Source organism: Vulpes vulpes, unplaced genomic scaffold (genome assembly GCF_048418805.1).
Source record: "Vulpes vulpes isolate BD-2025 unplaced genomic scaffold, VulVul3 u000000630, whole genome shotgun sequence".
In the NCBI taxonomy this organism is placed as follows: Eukaryota; Metazoa; Chordata; class Mammalia; order Carnivora; family Canidae; genus Vulpes; species Vulpes vulpes.
Window position 1 is genome coordinate 79884 of NW_027325744.1, and position 19080 is coordinate 98963.

Below are 19080 nucleotides of genomic sequence, written 5' to 3' on the forward strand. Positions count from 1 at the left end.
CACGTTTAGGTTCACAATGAAACTGAACAGAAAGTACTGAGATTTCCTATACATCTCTTTATCTGCCCTAAAAATCCTCTGCGCTCTGCTGTTCATCCCTTTCTGCCCCCAACCCCTGGCAACCACTGATCTTTTTGCCGTCTCCATGGTGTTGCTCTTTCCAGAATGTCCTGCAGCTGCATTTGGACAGCATGTAGCCTTTTCAGATTCTTTGGTTTCAGTAATACGTGTTTCAGGTTGAAGGTTTCCCTCTTGCTACCATGATTCTCCATTGGAGACCTATGTGCAGAGGGGAGAGGGAGCTGGGTGGTACTGGGCACACCTGGGGAGGTCAGTGGTGAAAAGGTTTGGCAGGGCAGAGGTGGACCTGGCTGGTGCTGCAGGGCCAGGACTTCAGGAGCAGGGAGTTGGCCACCTGGGACTCCGAAGCTGGAGATGATTCAGATCCCAGCCTCTTCACGGACCAGATGGTCTCCATCCCTCCTAGCTCAGCTGCCTCATTGGGAAAATAGAGTAGTAGCAATGGCACCCACATGGCATGCTTGTTATGAATCTTTGGGGTTCAGATGTGAAGCACCCACGTAGCTTGTGGGATGCACCAGTACGTATTGAATGAATAAATGAACCTACTGTGTGCCAGTCTCAGTGCAGGGCAGATGGTCGTGGGTTCGAGTCCCCACTCTGCCATTCAAAAGCCATGTGCTCTTGGGCAAGTATTTGACCTCACCAAGACTCAGTTTCCTCATCTGTAAAAATGTGCACCCACACCCATCTCATCTAATTACCCTGAGGATTCGATAAAATAATGCCCCAAGCATGGTGCCAGGCTCAGCGAACACCTCATAAATAAGTGTATAAAGCACTTACTGTGTGGCTACCACTGTGTTAAATGCTTTTGATGTATTATCTTATGCCTGTGAGGCAAATACGGATACCCATTTTACTGATGGGAATGATTTGCCCAAGATTCTGTGCAAGAGCTGGGGTTTGAATTCTGGAAGTTTGACTCTAGAGCCCAGTGCTCATAGCTGACCATTGGAGCTTGGAAGTGGAGGAGGTCCCATCAACTTTGCCTGGGGGGTGGGGGGTGGGGGTGGCTCGGGAAGGAGGGCAGAGGACACCTTAGTGAGTCCCAGAAGATGCAGTGGTTTTGCTAGAGCTGGAGATGGAGGTCGGAGTGGGTGGGGATATCAGGTGCAGGGGACTGCACAAAGCACAAAGCAAAGGCAGGGGGTGGGAATCCTACAGAAGGAATGGCACAAGTGACCTGAGCTGGGCGTGGGAAGGGGCGGGGAGGGGACAGGATGTGGCAGGAAAGGAAGGTAGGGCCCCATGGTAGAAGCAGTCACAGCTGGCAGCCCTGTTCCAGGCCTTCCCAACTCACCTCCTGTGCGCCCCCTCCCCCATAAGAAATTAAACTCAAACTCAAATATAGACTCAAATATAAACTCAAAATAGACCTCAATGTAAGTGTTAAAAGTTTAAAAGTCTTTGAAGAAACTATAGGAGTAAATCTTCTTTAGGTGAGCAAAACCCTTATAGGACACCAACAGAGAAGGGATGACAAAAGAAAAGTATAAATTGTACTTCATCAAATTAAACACGTTTGTTCTTCAAAGTCAAAAGTGAAAAACAATGGATAGAAAGGTGATTTGCAATTGTTTTCTCTCAATCTCATAACTTGCATCTATTTAAGTAAAGAACAGGTACAAGTCAAAAGATAACTTTTAAAAAATGGGTAAAGGATCTGAATCAACATTTCTCTGAACAAAATATAAAAATGATCCATAATCACATGAAAATATACTCAATGTTATTAGCCATGAGGGAAATGCAGAGTAAAACCACAGTGAAATAGCACTTCGTACCCACTAGGATGGCTAAAATTAAGAAAGCAGATACTAAATGTTGGCAAGGATGTGAAAAATCTGAACCAACCCTCAAACGTTGCTGGTATAAATGTGAAATGGTATGATCTCCTTGGAAAACAGTATGGCACTTCCTCAACATGCTAAATATAGTGTGGCCATGTGATCCAGCAGTTCTATTCCTGGTTATGTACCCAAGAAAAATGAAAACTTATGGCCAATGTACCAATTTTGTAGACCTGACAGCATTATTCATAATAGCTTAAGAGTGTAAACAACTTGAATGTTCATCCGCTGAAACATATATCCCATTATAGATATGCTATGTTTTTATTTGGCAATAAGTAGGAATTAAGTACAAGTATATGCTATAGCAGGAATGAATCTCGAAAGACATTATGCTGAGTGGGAGAAGGCAGTCAGGAAGGGTCACATATCGTATGACTCAATTCCTATGCAACAGGTCAGGTAGGCAAACGTATAGGATGGACTTTAAACTAGCAGTTATCTAAGGACTGGGGAAGTTGAGTGGACATGAGGAGTGACTGCTCGTGGTTGTGGTGTTTGAGTTGTGTTGAAGAGTGTACAACTCGGTGAATATATTGAATATAATAAAGCTGATATATCCTGCAATTACCTGTAGGATTTAAAGCCTATTAATTCTTGCCTGATCCCATGCTATGAATACATTAGGAATAATACCATATATTGTGAATATTCCACAGGTATAACAACAAAACCTATAGGGTGGATGCTATTAATTGGGAGGATAATCCCAGAACCAAATTTAAGAAATCAGGTGGTGCTGAAATCACCTTTGTAGACTACTACAGGGAGGTATGCAATCTTTTATTTCAGTATGTCTAAATATTTTTTCTTATTTAATCAAATATGTCTCCTATGTATAACTGATAGTCACATGTTAGATCATAAGTCAAAATCTATATATTACAGGGTTTCTCTTGGAGGGTATTATAACTTACATGAATTTGTCCATGTATTTGGGTACCTTGTATATATGTTACATAATTAGAATGGCTCCAATAAGACCTCTTTAATGAGTCTTGGACATGGCTATGATAGTTTTAAACATGTTGATGGATTGGTGGGTTGAAAATAAAATATGGCAAAATTTCAGATATGAGGACTTCACCTATGTAGAAGTTTCAGCTCTCTAGGACTTGGTTCAAAATGAAAAAGTGAAAAATTACTATCAGAAATTATGTCACTTGTGTGCTAAATCTCATAACTCATGGATTCCTCAATCTTTTTTTTTATTTTTTTATTTTTATTTTTTTTTTAATTTATTTATGATAGTCAGAGAGAGAGAGAGGCAGAGACATAGGCAGAGGGAGAAGCAGGCTCCATGCACCGGGAGCCCGATGTGGGATTCGATCCCGGGTCTCCAGGATCGCGCCCTGGGCCAAAGGCAGGCGCCAAACCGCTGCGCCACCCAGGGATCCCGGATTCCTCAATCTTTATTCACAAAGAAACAAGTAAACTTCATGAACAAAGATGCACTAGGTGGTGAGGTTGGTTCTCTAGCTTTGGCAGTTAAGAGAGAATTCAAGGAGTTAGAGATATTTATAGCAAACGGAAAGAACTTAGAAAAGTATAAGCTGGGTTTTTTTTTTCTCTAAATTTTATTAGGAATCCAAAACCTAGCTACTTGGAAGCACTGAGAGTACACAGCCATTCAAGGGTATGGTGCTATTATGGCATCATCCCCACTTGTGCTCCACGCTTAGTACTTACTTGTTTAACCTGAAAGCATGTAATGAGTGCTCATTATACAACTTGGGTATACATTGGTAAGACTACTGAGTTCTCTGTTCTTAAGGAACTTGCATCCTTGTAGCAGGAAGAGAGATGGCAGACAAGAAGAAAGCATGTATTGGGGGAAATCTATGCAGATAATCAAGAGGTGTTATGGAGAATGTCTGGTGGCTTAGACTGCTGGTCATAGAAAGCTCTGAGTAGCTGGCATGTGACTGTCAGAAAGGAGCAAGCTGTGTGCAGATAGGTGAGAAGAATTGTCTCTTACACCACTTTCAGGATGGGCATGATGTATCCAGATCCCAAACAAGGCTAGAGTGTCCTGTCAAGAAAGAAACCCAGTTGTGGGTGGGACGTGTACAGGGTTGCAGGATATGACGTCAGAGGAGGACGTGGGAGCCACACTGTATAAAGTTCTATCCACCTACACACATTGGATTTTACCGTTAAGTGAGACTATACAGATAGATGAAATGGGGCACTTTATTTTACAGATGTGGGTCTAATGTACAGGGAATGTATGGGTACAGGGAATATGCGGGTAAAAAGGGAGGCAGGGACACCAGTAGGGAGGTGCTTAAGTCCATTTAGATCAGTGATAATGGTAACCTGGATTAGAAAGGGAATGGATGGGGCAGACAAGAGGACTTTTGATGGCTCAAATGTAGTGAGTAATGGTAAGAGGAGTCTCTGGCTTTATCTGAGGAAGTGAGTGGAGGCTGGCATCACTTATTGCAATGGGAGATTCTGTGTGAGGAGCTGGCTTGGGGATTGTTGGGTTGACATAGCCTATGATGGAGTTGCAGACAGGGATATCAGGCTGATATTTGCTTGCTCATTCTCCAGATTTTACTTCAAAAGTCATTGGTTTAGGTGACCTTTGAAATGACTTGAGTAGTCTTGGGATGTCCTGGTGGGAACTCAGTATAATAACAGATGGCAATCTAGTTGTGTTGTCATGAGATCTAGAAAAATCCTGAAATCCATAGATGAGCCCTTAAAAGGAAAGCACAATCCTGGCTTGCAGAAAAGCTTTCATAGTAATGCAAAGTGGGACAAGGAAATTCCTGTGGAGATGCAGAAGTTGGTGTTGTAGGAGATCCGTATGGGATATCACAGGACAGCCATGAGAATTAATAGTGTGTTTCTCAAAGTTCTCGACAGAACAGCTTGTACAAAGGCTGTGCTAGTCTCAGTGGTGGGAGTGGTGATTGAGGCCCTAAAATGATGCCATGATTCCGCACACATGTATATACATATACTTGCACAAGCTCCTGCCTTAAGACTCTAGAAGCAGGGGAACGGAGGTGAATCCCAGCTGCCTTTCAAATAACTACAGAGAATTAAAAGTAGTAGTTCAGCTCCAGAGGTAAAGCACCATGAACACTGGATTTGAAGTCTTCTTGTCTCTGGAACTCCTTTGACATTCTCAAGATACTTAACCAATCCCACCAGAATTCATGTGGCTAACTGGTGACTGATGAGGATCTCACTGGTCAGCATGGAAGGATCTATGACAGACCATCACTTTATGTGGGAGAGGAAAGGCACTTTATTGTACAGGAATTGCAGCCTAGGGATAGGAGCTTCTGGATAGATGTCTTGGCAAATGCCTTTTCCTGGCGGAAAAGTTTCGATGATGCAGGAGGCATGTTTGGAATAGCTGTAGTATTGCAGCTGCAAGGAGTGACCAGGTTTGTCGTCCCCCATTAATGTGGGAATCCTCTTCAAAGTTCTTAATTACATCCTTAATTTTTTAAGGCAGTACTATAGTGAGAAATATGTAATTCAAGGCTTGGTCCTGCATTTACCTATAGCAAGTCAAAGAAGGCTGGTACAGTGACCCCAACACAATGTTTATGAGAGTCTTGTTCTCCTGGGCCATGTGTGCTTACAAGGAAAAAAGAGGTCATCCCTGGGACATCTAAATTAAGAGACTATTAAGAGTATCTTTAACGTGTTCTTAAACTTGGGGAAATAGTCTTCCTAGCACACCCCTGGGCCTCTGTTGGTGATCCAGACTTTTTTGTACCTATTTAGGTGACTTGACTAGGCTTTGCTGACAGTCACACCAGTGTTCTTTCTCACCTCTTTTGAGCAGCAGTATAATACAGAGGTTACTGACCTAACTCAGCCACTGTTGATCAGCAAAGGCAAATGGAAAAAGAGCCAACAGGACACACCCCATAAGCCTATAATGCTGGTTCCTGAGCTATGCTACCTGACAGGTACTTCAGATTTATGCAGTCCTCATAGAAGACCACCCCTTTCAAGCCCCAGATGTTATGATGTAGAAGTACAGGCTTCTCACAGTACTCCATAATGACCCAGAGCTGTGTTCTCTCCATTGGCTCTTCCTCTTCCAGATAAAATCATCAAGGCTTCTTCACATACATATTTATTCTTGCTTGTTTAGCTATATCTTCTTAACTTTTTAAAGGTCTATCAGATAAAATGCGAAAAGACTACAGGGTGATGAGAGACTTGGCTCTTCATATGAGGTTGGATCCAGAAAGAAGGCAGCACGAATTACGGAAACTGATGAATACTATACAAACGTAAGTCCTATTCTTCTCTCTGTGTCTTTGTGTGTGTGTCCTGAAGATGAGACCCGTGCAGAACTCTTGATATGTCAGATTCTCCAACTAAAAAACAACAGGTTGGAAGAAAACGACCTCTTGTGGGAACAACTCTATTTGTTCCATTGATGCAAAGTTAGAGGAGGTCTGGAGGGGAAGAACAAAATAGAAAGACCCTAAGCACAAATGTGAGAGAGGACATGATTTCAGAGTACTAGAAACCCTCTCTCTGCAACATGTCAATACAGAAGACAAACAACAAGGCATCTTAGATTAAAGGAGAATTTTGCAAATGGATCATCATTTTTGCTTATTTCCTTTGGTTCTATTCTGTGGAAATATTTTAACTTTCAGAAATAGGGAGGTACAACGGGAACTTCAACTCTGGGATTTGAAATTTGATACCAACTTCGTGTCCTTCTCGGGAAGGATCTTGAAAGAAGTAAGAATTTTTCAAGGAAGAAGAGCGGTAAGACAGCTTCAAAATGGTCATGTTCTAGTTACTCTTGCAGTCATTTGGGGCCAAATGAATAATAATGCAGAGGACCTAAGTCAGGTCAGTAACTCACTGCTCTCTCTTCTTGGGCTGTTTGTCCTTTCTCTAGGGGAGAGCGAGCAGGTGTTCAGTTAGAAAGCATGTAACATCCTTGGCATATAGTAAACTCTATAGTTTACCATGGTTGGAGTTGTGGACATCTCTCGTGGCAAAACAATCTGCCAAGTATATCCTTAAGAGTCAAATAGCTAGAATCCAAACAATCCAGAGTAACCCATGATAGAATCCCAGTATTACTTACCACTATCTTAAGGGAAGAGTATGTAATTCAGTTATGACCAAAGTTTAAAATTGTAACGTTTCAGTAGGAAGTAGCAAGAATTTGCAATAGAAAGGCTCTTTGTCGGTATTTCTTTAAAAATTGAAGTCTTATACTATGTCTTCCAGTTTGACTCCCATCCACAGTTTGCAGATTGGTTGAGAGAGACCGGAAGTGGACCCTTACTCAATGTGAAGTCACTAGATCATTGGTAATACTCTATCCTACGAGAAATTATGGAGCGGCCTCATCCTTTGTACAGAGTCTACGGAAAGTCACACCCACCATGGGCATAGCTATGAGAGAGGCAAAAATGTAAGTAGAGCTGAAATTAAGATCTATAACAACCGATCTTCAAATCGGAGGTAAAGTGGAGTCAGATTATATTAAATTATAGGAATTGGTCACTGTATTAAAACCCTGGAGGTTTGTAAACAAAAAAGCCTAATCTATTCCAATTAACTGTAAAATAGGCTTTGGGGATATATAGTTTGTGGCTATTGGGATACATGCTGAGGAAGCCAAACATTGAACTTATTTTTGTTTTAAGAACAAACTTATCAGGGTACTTGGGTGGCTCAGTCAGTTAAGCATCTGACTCTTGGTTTTGGCTCAGATCCAGCTGGGTGCTCAGTGGAGAGTATGCTTAAGATTCACTCTCTGCCCCTCCCCTTATGTGTGCATTTTACCCCTACGCAAATAAGCTCAGGAGTTATGGAAACTGTCTGATGTACAGGCAGCAGGGCAAGATTTCTAACACGTGCTCAGACCTCCAACAGGACATGGGGTCATAAGAAAGAGCAATTACTGTTTGGTTGCTTTCTAACTATAATGGAAGATCCTCAAAGTATTATTTCTAACATGATGATGCTTCTAGGAAGATTTTTTGGGGATAATCCTCAATCAGACTAGGGAAATTCCTTTCTCATTTTAAAAATTTCTTTTCACATGAATGAATGTGGAATTCTATCAAATGCATTTTGTACTTTTTTTTTTTTACATTTAATCTGCAATTATTTTTCCTATAATTCACCACACTAACTGTTTCTTTTTCTGAAGATTGCATTTCAGGCTTACTGTCACCCTAGGCCCATGGTATTCTACTTTTTTTTTTTATGATTTTTAATTTACTTATCTGATAGAGAATGAGAGTTATCACAGGAGGAGAGAAAGAGAAAGAGGCACTGAGCAGGGAGCCTGATATTCTAATATCATTGCTACTTTCAAGTTATTCTTTGGTTTTTGAACGTATATGATTTAATGATTTTACTCTGTCAATGGGACACCTGAGTGGCTCAGCGGTTTAGCTCTCGCTCAAATAAGTAAATCTTTCATGACCATTAGTTAAAAGTAGTTTTTTTTTTTTTTTTAACATTGTACCTTGTTTTTATGTGGTGCTCCATTGGCTGCATAAAACGTTTGTTACATACTTAACTTTTGAATACAGATGATATATACTTATTTTCTAGGCTTGAAGTAAGTGATACAGTCCAGTCCTATACAACCGTCTTAGAAAATCATGTTTCCTCCAAAACACAGATGGTAAGTTTCTATTTGATAGCACTTCCTTTTTTTTTTTTAAGATTTTATTTATTTATTCATACAGATGCAGATAGAGAGAGGCAGAGACACAGGCAGAGGGAGAAGCAGGCTCCATGCAGAGAGCACGACGTGGGACTCGATCCAGGGTCTCCAGGATCACACCCTGGGCTGCAGGCGGTGCTAAACCGTTATACCACCGGGGCTGCCCCCACCCTTTTTTTTTTTTTTTAACAAAGATTTTATTTATTCATGAAAGAGACAGGAGAGACAGAAGCAGGCTCCATGCAGGGAGCCCGATGTAGGACTCCAGGATCATGCCCTGGGCCAAAGGCAGGTGCTAAACCGCTGAGCCACTCAGGTGTCCCATTGACAGCAGCTTCCTGTCTTACCTTGTAGTGTTATAAATCTCATCTGTTAGATCTTGAGTGTCTACCACTCAAAATTAATCTCAAGTGCCCTTTCTTTGGCAGGGACTTGTCTTCAATTTCTGTCCTTTCCTGTCTCTGAGGCTGTCAGCCTGTTCATGGTCTCTGACCTTTCAGCCATGTTCACTGGAGAGTGGGCAAACACTTTGGGAGAAAGTGGCCTCAATTGCTGAGATCATCTCTCTGGGTCCCTACTTCTTTCCTGTCTTAACCTAATAACTCTTTATGACCTTGTTAGACTGCCTGAGCCCCAAACAGGCACAGTCCCTGTGTTTTCATCAGTTTGAACAGCTCTTCTTAGGAGGAGACTGGCCTATGCTATTCCAGAAGCTGAAATTGTAGGATGCATTAGCTGACCACTCTCTGAATACTCAGAAATCATCACAGAAAAAATTAGAATCTAGATTTTGCAATTGTACTTAAAAGCCTGACTTATTGAGCTATTGAAATATACATAAATACGTATATTTATATATGTGTATATATAAATAAATGGAGGTGTGTGTGTGTGTAATCTGTACCCAAAAGATTAGGTGCTTTAAGAAAAGCATATCTATAAGTTAGTTTAGCCTTCATCTTTAAGTGATCCCAACAGGCATGGAGAAATCCTAAGCCAATAATGGATTGGTGTCCTTTCAAACACACACATTGACTGCAGTCTATTACAATTAGAAATCATTAAATCATATACATTCAAAAACCAAAGAATAACTTGAAAGTAGCAATGATATTAGAATATCAGGCTCCCTGCTCAGTGCCTCTTTCTCTTTCTCTCCTCCTGTGATAACTCTCATTCTCTATCAGATAAGTAAATTAAAAATCATAAAAAAAAAAAGTAGAATACCATGGGCCTAGGGTGACAGTAAGCCTGAAATGCAATCTTCAGAAAAAGAAACAGTGTGGTGAATTATAGGAAAAATAATTGCAGATTAAATGTAAAAAAAAAAAAAAAGTACAAAATGCATTTGATAGAATTCCACATTCATTCATGTGAAATTTTTAAAATGAGAAAGGAATTTCCCTAGTCTGATTGAGGATTATCCCCAAAAAATCTTCCTAGAAGCATCATGTTAGAAATAATACATTGAGGATCTTCCATTATAGTTAGAAAGCAACCAAACAGTAATTGCTCTTTCTTATGACCCCATGTCCTGTTGGAGGTCTGAGCACGTGTTAGAAATCTTGCCCTGCTGCCTGTACATCAGACAGTTTCCATAACTCCTGAGCTTATTTGCTTAGGGGTAAAATGGGGATACTAGTCTTGATCTCAGTAGGTTATTGAAGAATTAACTGAGTCAAGTACAATGCTTGGCAAGTGCTCTCACATAGCACCCATCATGTAAGGGGTGACGTTCCTGATGATGGTACGTTTCAGTCTGTGCTTGTTAACCCTCTGTGTCAACTTCATGATAAACTCCTAGAAACAGAATAGCCAGGACGTAAAGACTTTGCAAGTGCAAGTGATTCATGCATATTGCCCATGCCTGGCTCCTAGGCTCTTTCCTCTTCCATATGCTCACCTTCGCCATTATTGAATGGAATGGGATTCCAGACCCTTTACCCTCCTGGGCCAGCTGTGGATTGAATGAACAGACTCTGTTCCTCCACCTAGGTAGTTTGCTTGACGTGACATCCACTTCTCCCATTACTGTGGTTTCATGTCCTCGGTAGTCTTGTTGCTTTCTTTCAAGGTCCTTTGCGTGCTGTCCAGTGAAAAGAAAGACCTGTATGATGGCATAAAACAATACCTGTGTGTCAAGTGTCCGACCCCAAGCCAGTGTGTCGTGGCATGGACCTTAGACAAACCCCAGACGCTGATGACCATTGCGACAAAGATTGCCCAGCAGATGAACTGCAAGATGGGAGGAGCCCTCTGGAAGGTGGAGACAGGAGTACGTTGGATTTCATTGCCTTCTCTTTATTTCACTTGTGTTCAGTGGAATTTAAGACTCAACCATCTTAAACGCAGTTGCTTAATTGTGCTTCTATTGTGTTCTAACTCAATGTCTTACCTTTTTTAAAAAATTTCAGTTACAGAATGCGATGTGCATTGGTATCGACTGTTTCCATGATATTGTAAATCGGCGGAAGTCAATTGCAGGCTTCGTGTCCAGCATCAATCAGGAATTGACGCAGTGAGTGGGCGTAGGCAGACATTGTGTAGATGGCAACTAGCTGTAGACCAAACAGGAGAGGTGGGCCTAACTAATGTTTGTTGACGAGGGCCATGGGCAGGGTATTCTCTTCCTCTTCTGGCAAAGTTATGCTCCAAATACATTTGATGTGGAAGGGTCTATATCATTTTTCTGTTGCTGCTTAACAGATGACGACAAACATGGCAGCTTAAGAGGACACTCCTGTGTCTGCGCATAGGTCTGTCAGGCAGCCATCAGGTTGGCCATGTTGGCCAAGCCACATTCTCCTCTGGAGGCTTGAGGTCCTATTGCAAGTGCACATCCTTGTGGTAGAATCTTTTTTTTGTTTTGTTTTTGTTTTTGGTAGATGAAGGACAGAGGTCCCCCTTTCCTTGCTGGCTGCCAGCTACAGGCCTGTTTCAGCTCCTGGGACTTCATCCATATTCCTTCTCGAATGCCCTGCTCCCCCAGAGCACACAGTCCTTGTTCTGCTTCAAATCTCTCTTCCCCCTTCTGCTATCTTGCTTTTTCAGGGGGTTATGAAATTAGATAAGGTCCATCTGGAAAATCTTCCCTAAAGCCAACTGTGACATAGGACATAATCACAGGGGCGATACAATAGTCACAGATTCCAAGCGTTAGATTTCTGCTCACTGGGGGCTCTGATGATCAGTGAGTCTCCCCATTAACACACGGGGAAGGACTCAGGCCCCACATGGGGAAGACAGACCTAGGAATACAATCAGAAGCCTATAGGTACAGGATCTGCTCTTCACAGATCTATATGTAATGGATCTGCCGAAGAACATATGCTTCCATATCTCATGTTTCTCCCTTGCTCCAGGGATACTTTTGTTTTCTGTGCTTAGAGTAGAACCTACCTTCAAAGGAGTTTGCACATTCTTCAGTTTAGTTTCTTGAGCATTAGCATGTGTATGACCATCACCAATCACTGTTATGCTTCCTGAGGATTTACTAGCCCCCTTGGTATAATTACAGAGTATTCTTTAAGGGGGTCCATTTTTATTTTCATGAATGGCATCAATTATTCCAGTCTAGTTCCAGTTCTAGTTTAATATAATATTGGTTTGCTTTTATGGTGGGAGGGCATGTGGAAAATAATGTTTCAATCATGGAAAGAAATTAAGCTCTCATTCGGTTCATTTTTAAATTTTTAATTCTTTTAAATTGGAGTTCAATTTGCCAACATAGAACACCCAGTGCTCATCCCGCCAAGTGTCCCCTCAGTGCCCATCACCCAGTCACCCCAACCCCCACCCACCTCCCTTTCCACTACCCCTCGTTTCCCAGAGTTAGGTGTCTCTCATGTTTTGTCACCCTCACTGAGATTTTCACTCATTTTCTCTCCTTTCCCTTTATTCCCTTTCATTAATTTTTATATTTCCCAAATGATTTCATCCAGTTCATAAATAATTTTGAACCCTTGCTTTTTTTTATGGTGAAAAAATTTATATTTAGATTTATAGTTGGCTGGACTCAGTTTAGATGATCCCAATTTTGTTGGCAACATCCAAAGCTCATAATCAGGAGCCAGTCGAACATATGCTTTCTTCTCTCCATCAGACCTGATCAAGGTGTTGACCTTCGCCACATCAGTGTCATAGAGCTTCTTTACAGCCTGTTTTATCTGGTGCTTATTGGCCTTGACATCCACAATGAGCACAAGTGTATTGTTGTCTTCTATTTTCTTCATGGCTGACTCAGTAGTTAAGGGGAACTTGATGGCATAGTGATCAAGCTTGTTTCTCCTGGGGGCTCTCTTTCGAGGATATTTGGGCTGCCTTTGGAGACACGGGGTCTTGGGTCATCGGAATGTAGGTGACGTGCAGATCTTTTTTTTTTTTTTTTTTTTTTGTGACTGCTCACCTTTCACCACTTTCTTAGCTTTCAAAGCCTTTTCTTTGGCTTCAGCTTTGGGAGGGGCAGGGGCTTCCTTCTTCACCTTCGGCGCCATCTTCATGAAAGGGCGAACCCTTGCTTTTTGGCACAACATTTCCACTGCTCTGTTCTCAGCATTTGAACATACCATGATTTCATCTTGTAGACTGTAAATTCTGGGGAAAAAAAGCAGACAAATGTATTATATCATGTCAGGTCATTGCAATAGTTTGAAGCAATTAAAAAAACAGGGGATAGAAACTTGAGACCAGTATTGCTTGATCTGTTGGGAAGTGGTCAAGTAAAAATTACTGCTCCAAAGCAGGTGGTTCCCATAAAGCATGATTATGGATGAACCATTTTTTTAAGACCTCAGCTTGGAAGCAGGAATCTCCAGGAACACTGGCTATTTATTTTGGGTGTCCACCATGAGACGGCAGTAGTCCTGCACATTGAAAGTGCGTGTAATTTGTACCAATGTTAGTGAATGCTTCCATATTCCTATTTGTGTGCATTCACAATTTTAATAAATGCCTAGGGTACTGGAAGAGACCAATGCTTCGATCTCTGCAGAGGCATCAAAGAATGGATTCCTGATTGGATCTTCAGCTACTCATAGTGACTCCCCCCTCCCCGCCACCAGAGGTCCTAGATTAACTCAGGATGAAAAATAAGGGAATTTTTAAGACTCCTATCTCAAACTGACAGCTTATTTTTCTCCAAACAAGGTGGTTCTCTCAGTGCATTTTCCAGGAATCGGGGCAGGAGCTTGTGAACGGGCTTAAAACCTGCTTGGAAGGTTAGTGTCCCATCAAGATTGGTGTGCCTGACTCCATCTGGGTAGTTGTCTGCAAGTGAACACACTGTCCCCCCAGAGACGTCTGGCAATGCCTAGAGATGCGCTCCATTGTAACAGCTGGGATGGAGGTGCTACTGGCCTCCAACTAGCGGGTAGAGACCAGGCATGCTACAGAAGACAGCAACACCCATTCTGCCCCCACAAAGAATTATCTGGCTCAGAATTTCTGTAGTGGTGCTGTTGAGAAATGCTGAGCTCACGTGAAGACCAAAAGGCAGTGAATGTGTCCTGGAGGCTACAAGATTGAAAGAACATGAACCTAGAAGCTGTTACAAATAGCAGTGGCCAGTTGGTTCTGAGTTACGGCTTATTCACCCATGTTTCTGGTTTCCTTCCAGCTGCCCTGAAGCTCTGGTGTAAACATAATCAGTTTCTACCACAAGCTATCATTGTGTATCGGGATGGAGTTGGGGATGGTCAGCTTCAAGCACTGATGGATCATGAAGTCCCACAGATTGAGTCCTCCTTAAGATCTGTGTACCCTAAAGACTCTGGGTATATAAATTGTAAAGTGCAGATTTTGTAAACTCTACATTTCAGTCTCTGAAAGGAATATCACAGTTATGATCTGTGAATTAAGAGAGAGAACATGGCACAGAGGGCATCAGTTGCTGGATGGGGAATTCATTCTTTGACTTTCTGGTCCACACCCAAGTCAGAGGACAGAGCAGAACTAAAACGTTCCTGATTGTGTTCTCCCCCATGGAACCGCCTAAGAACCTGTTCCTTTTTTTCTAATCTCCCTGCAAGCCTTGATGTAGGAGGGCTTGTTAAGGTCAGGTACTTATTAAAATCCATAAACACAGCCTGGTGATGGTTTGTGTTTAGGCAACTTCTTTATTCTGGAGTTTTGTAGGTCCTGGGGCTGGGGAATGCCTCTCCTCTGCCTCCTCTGCTTGTCACTGGGGCCTGGTTCCCACCACAGATAGGAGCAGCCCCAACCTTGTGAGGAAGTTCCTCCCCCTAAGATGTGAGTGGCTGTAAATAGAAACCTCTCTTACTGCTTAGGTCAAGCTCATGGAGCTAGGACAGTAAAGTTGGTGTGTGGGGGGACTATACCTTCCACAGATTCTTCTGAAGGAATCCTGTGTGTGTGGTGCTTCAAGTAGTTTGCGTGATCCTAAATAAAGCTGACTTTATTTGAAAAACAAACTTGAATTTTGGGGAATGACAGGTTTCATGGACTAACCTCCTGAATCAGTTTGGATTAGGCCCGTTAAAAAAAAAACAACAACAAATTTCAGATGGATGGAAGATAGCAGAGTAGAGGTCCTCATGTCAGCTGGTCCCCCAAAATTAGCTACATAACTATCAAGCCATCCTGAACACCAATGAAATCAAGCCGAGTTGTAAGCAAGAATGGCTGAGTCTACAAATAGAAAAGTGAAAAAATGAAGTGGAGTGTGGAGAAGTAAAACGGAAAGGGATATATCAGAGGATAATGGGTGGGGTGGGGGAGGGAGCACGTGTAAGCCAACTTTAGGAAAGTGAACGTTCAAATCTGGGCCCTTCAAAGTGTGCTCCTCTAGAGATGTCCCTGCCTGAAAGGGACTCATTGGTGAAAGGGTGCAGAACCACAGGTCAGTGCAGGGTGGCCGGGTCTCAATATTCCTGGAGGCCAGAAAGCATCCAGGTGCCTGAGCCAGCAGAGTTCCCAAGTACTGGTTCAGGGAAATGGCTTCAGATGAGCAAGCCTGCGAGAATGTTCAGTTTGTGGTGCCATCAACCACGATCTCCCGCCGGGCCAGGTGACCCCCGTCCACGTTGGGTCCATACAAGGGCCTGGAACACAGCCTGCACCTTCCTCTGGGAGAGGCAGAGTGGGTCAGCATTGGCCCGGTTGAACGTTCTCCTTGTGGGGGGCCAGCAACCACAGAAAGGGACACACCTCCCGTTCCTCCAGGAAGAGGGGGGGAGGGCAAGAGCGGCAAAGACTGCCTGAGGAAACCTAAACATTGCACATTTCCACGTCCCCCCAGGTCCCCTAGGGGAGAAATGGAGTAGGCAGGCACCATCGGAGTCTGCAGATTGGTCAATCACCACATCGCTCATCTCTGGGGCTGGAGATCGGGGTGTGGTCTTTTTGCCTCTCACCCCCCCAAAAAGACATGAAAGGTTTCAGGGAACAAAACCCTCACAGAGCAAACAGCCTGGCCCCCTGACAAGGTCGGTGCAACACCACCCAGGCACACACACCTGAGAATCTGTGCAGCAGGCCCTTCCTGGGAGGATCAGCTGGAAGGACAGGTGACCAGCACATTTCCTGACCAAACAGAAGTGGAACCTCCAGCACTGGGGAACATAGCACAGCAACTCAAGGTTTTCCTTGTATGATTCGGTTTTCTTTCAAGATACAGTCATCCTCTATTTTTTCCTTTATTCTCATCTCACCTAGTTTCTTGTTTTATCAAGTCTTCTTTTTGGAATCTTTTCTTTTTTAACTTTTATATTTTATTTATTTATTTATTTATTTATTTATTTATTTTAACTTTTATATTTTAATGATGTATTTTATTAAAAAGATTTTATTTATTTATTTATTCATGAGAGACAGAGAGAGAGGAAGAGACACAGGCAGAGGGAGAAGCGGGCTCCATGCAGGGAGCCCAACGTGGGACTCGATTCCGGGTCTCCAAGATCAGGCCCTGGGCCAAAGGCAGGCACCAAACCGCTGAGCCACCCAGGCGCCCCTAATGACATATTTTAATATTACTTGAGAAATGGACAGAGCAAAGGGGCAGACATTTCTCGAAAGAGGACCTACACGTGGCCAAAAGGCACGGGAAAGAATGCTCCACAACACCTGTGAACAGGAAAATACAATTCAAAAGCACAATGAGGTACCACGTTACACTGGTGAGAATGGCTAAATTCAACGACTAACGTTAGCAAGGATGTGGAGAAAGGGAGAAAGGGGAACCTTCCGGCCCTGCTGATGGGAAGGAAACTGGAGCAGCCACTCTGGAAAACAGTGCGAGGGTCCTCAGGCAGCTTAAAATAGAGTTTATGATACAAACTCTACTTATCTAACACTTTGTGATACAAAGTGTCTCCTCTCAAATACCACCCTTGTCTCCCCAGATGCACCCCTGTCTACAGAGCAGAAGTTGGTTGCTGTGCAGCTGCATTCACTTTGAAAGCACTATGAGGATACAGGTTGCCCTGGTGACGGGAAACACCTCTGCCTTTCTTCCCACCTATCACTCTTTGAGCTGAGTGAGTGAGGAGTGAGGAGGTGATCAGCTCTCTACCTGGCGTTGTGACAATGGGCAATCTCAATTCTTTACACTGCGATGGTATGTTCCTAAAGATCTGAATGCTCTTTGCTACCAACTGGATGGTTAACTCTTTCTCTGACTATATTTCTCATTGTTTAGAGTTTCCTCTCCCCAAATTGTCATGCAGAGTTATATGTACGCGTTTTCGTTTGTTCTATTGCTCCATTTCTGTTTTTCGTTATTCTGCCAATCTAACTGCCTTGAATATTGTGCCTCCGTTTTGAAAAAATGTCTTACTCCCTATTATATCCTGCAGCCCTCATTTGTCATCACGAAGGACCTCACAGGGGGAAATATGGCCACGTCTATTTTCAGGTTTTGTTAGTGTCCAAAATTACATATTCAAAGTATTCATTTCAGAAATTAAGTGTGAATCCAGTTGATATGGAGGATACTTGTCATTGTTTATCAATGCTTTACAATGTCTTCCTTGCGTTTTTTCCCAAAATGGGGATCGAGTTCCGTATTTGCAGGGGCACGTTGCTACCTTCATCTGAATGGTTGCCCAAAAGTCAGCCTGTGAATGAGTGTCTCTGATTCCATTTATGCCCCAAACACACATTTCCTGTTACCCTTTGGGCATTTTCCAAAATTACACTTTATAGAGAGATCAATTTTATGCTATCCCTCATCCCATTCCTCCCCTCTTAAGGTGTAAGCATGGTGAATATATAATATTATTCTCAGGTATGCAACAAATAGCCAGTCTTTCTACTTGCGTGGATAATTGGTTAATAAACTAATGACTGAGAGATAACCATGTAAACACTTATTAGTCATTCTCAAAGAAAAATAGGTGATGCACACACTTGAGTAGAGAAAGTAAATTTTACAGATGTGGAGAATGGGAAGCATTTGCACCTAGGAATGTCGCTTGAAAACAGAGACTTCATTAGAGTTGTTTTCATATAACGTCTTACTCAGTTCTCCTAAACTGCCCTCCAGAACTCTGTCCAAAAGCTAAGCTGTGGTTTATCCGAGGACATGCCAAGGTCACCAGGCACTGTTTTGAGGCACGTATATTAGTGTGAGGAATAATTAATGCACAGTGACCTTGTCTCACACGTTTTAAAACACAAGAGTTGATACTAGTGACTCTACTTTCCTGCACACTACTATGCATCACATTTGATGTGCTGATCATGACTCAGGAATTGGAACGTCATGCAGGATAGTCAGGATAGATCAAGAGTCCCAAGAGTATATTCGGGGAGGAAGCAAATAGCTTTTTTTTTTTTTTTCTCAAGGCCTCTAATTCTGTGAATACTAAATGGTGTTAAGGTAAAATACTTGTATTTAGGCAAAGCCAGTTTGCGTTACAAGGCAATGGTCTGGGAAGTCAGATTCCCAGGGTTCAATCCAGCTCTGGAACTTGGGAAATGTGAGATGTCAGACAGGATATTTAGCTTCTACTTAACCTTCCTGATCACTATCCATACCTTTGTTCATTCAATGCTCATCAAACACATATGTGATGTTTTGTTGACACTCCCTCCTCCTCAGGTGGGGAAACAGAGACACAGTGATGAAGTTCATGAACTCTGAATTAAGGAGCCAGGATATGAATCCAAGCTTAGAGTCCCAAAACTCATATTCTAATTAGTGAACTAAACTGAAATGATGACTCAGGCATGGAGTCATTGGTTACTGTGCATCTGTATGTCAGAAAGGACCTGTGCAAAGGGAAATCTCAGCACTGTCTACCATTATGAGGTCACCTCCATGCTTACATAGCCCAGGGAAGCTCTTGAGCCGTGGTGGTACAGATCCTGCCATAGTCACTAGTAGGAAAAGGACATAGGAGGCTGGTCAATTCCAAGTCATAGTTCTGGTCAGTTAAAGCATGATTATGGTCAGCTTAAAGCTATGATAGTGGTAGGTGCAAAGCCATGGTTGTGGTCGGT

At 42.5% G+C, this 19080-nt stretch overlaps 2 protein-coding genes across 3 annotated transcripts in view; both read left to right on the forward strand.

Moving 5' to 3' along the window:
* The first annotated feature begins 2247 nt into the window (after positions 1-2247).
* On the forward strand, positions 2248-17046 carry LOC140596769 (piwi-like protein 1). The gene is given in 13 exon segments (XM_072745252.1): positions 2248-2336; positions 2594-2705; positions 5746-5872; positions 6085-6202; positions 6578-6692; positions 7167-7248; positions 7251-7353; positions 8508-8580; positions 10697-10897; positions 11037-11140; positions 13768-13838; positions 14237-14393; positions 16980-17046. Coding segments are annotated over 13 exon segments (1419 nt in total).
* An 18-nt stretch (positions 17047-17064) lies between these two features.
* Positions 17065-19080, forward strand: part of LOC140596757 (uncharacterized) — a 32540-nt gene continuing 30524 nt past the window's right edge. For both annotated transcript variants that reach the window (XM_072745247.1, XM_072745248.1), the window contains exon 1: positions 17065-17194. In XM_072745247.1, the coding sequence (XP_072601348.1) occupies positions 17164-17194 (31 nt within the window). In that variant the 5' untranslated portion in view covers positions 17065-17163. The remainder of the gene's footprint in view (positions 17195-19080) is intronic.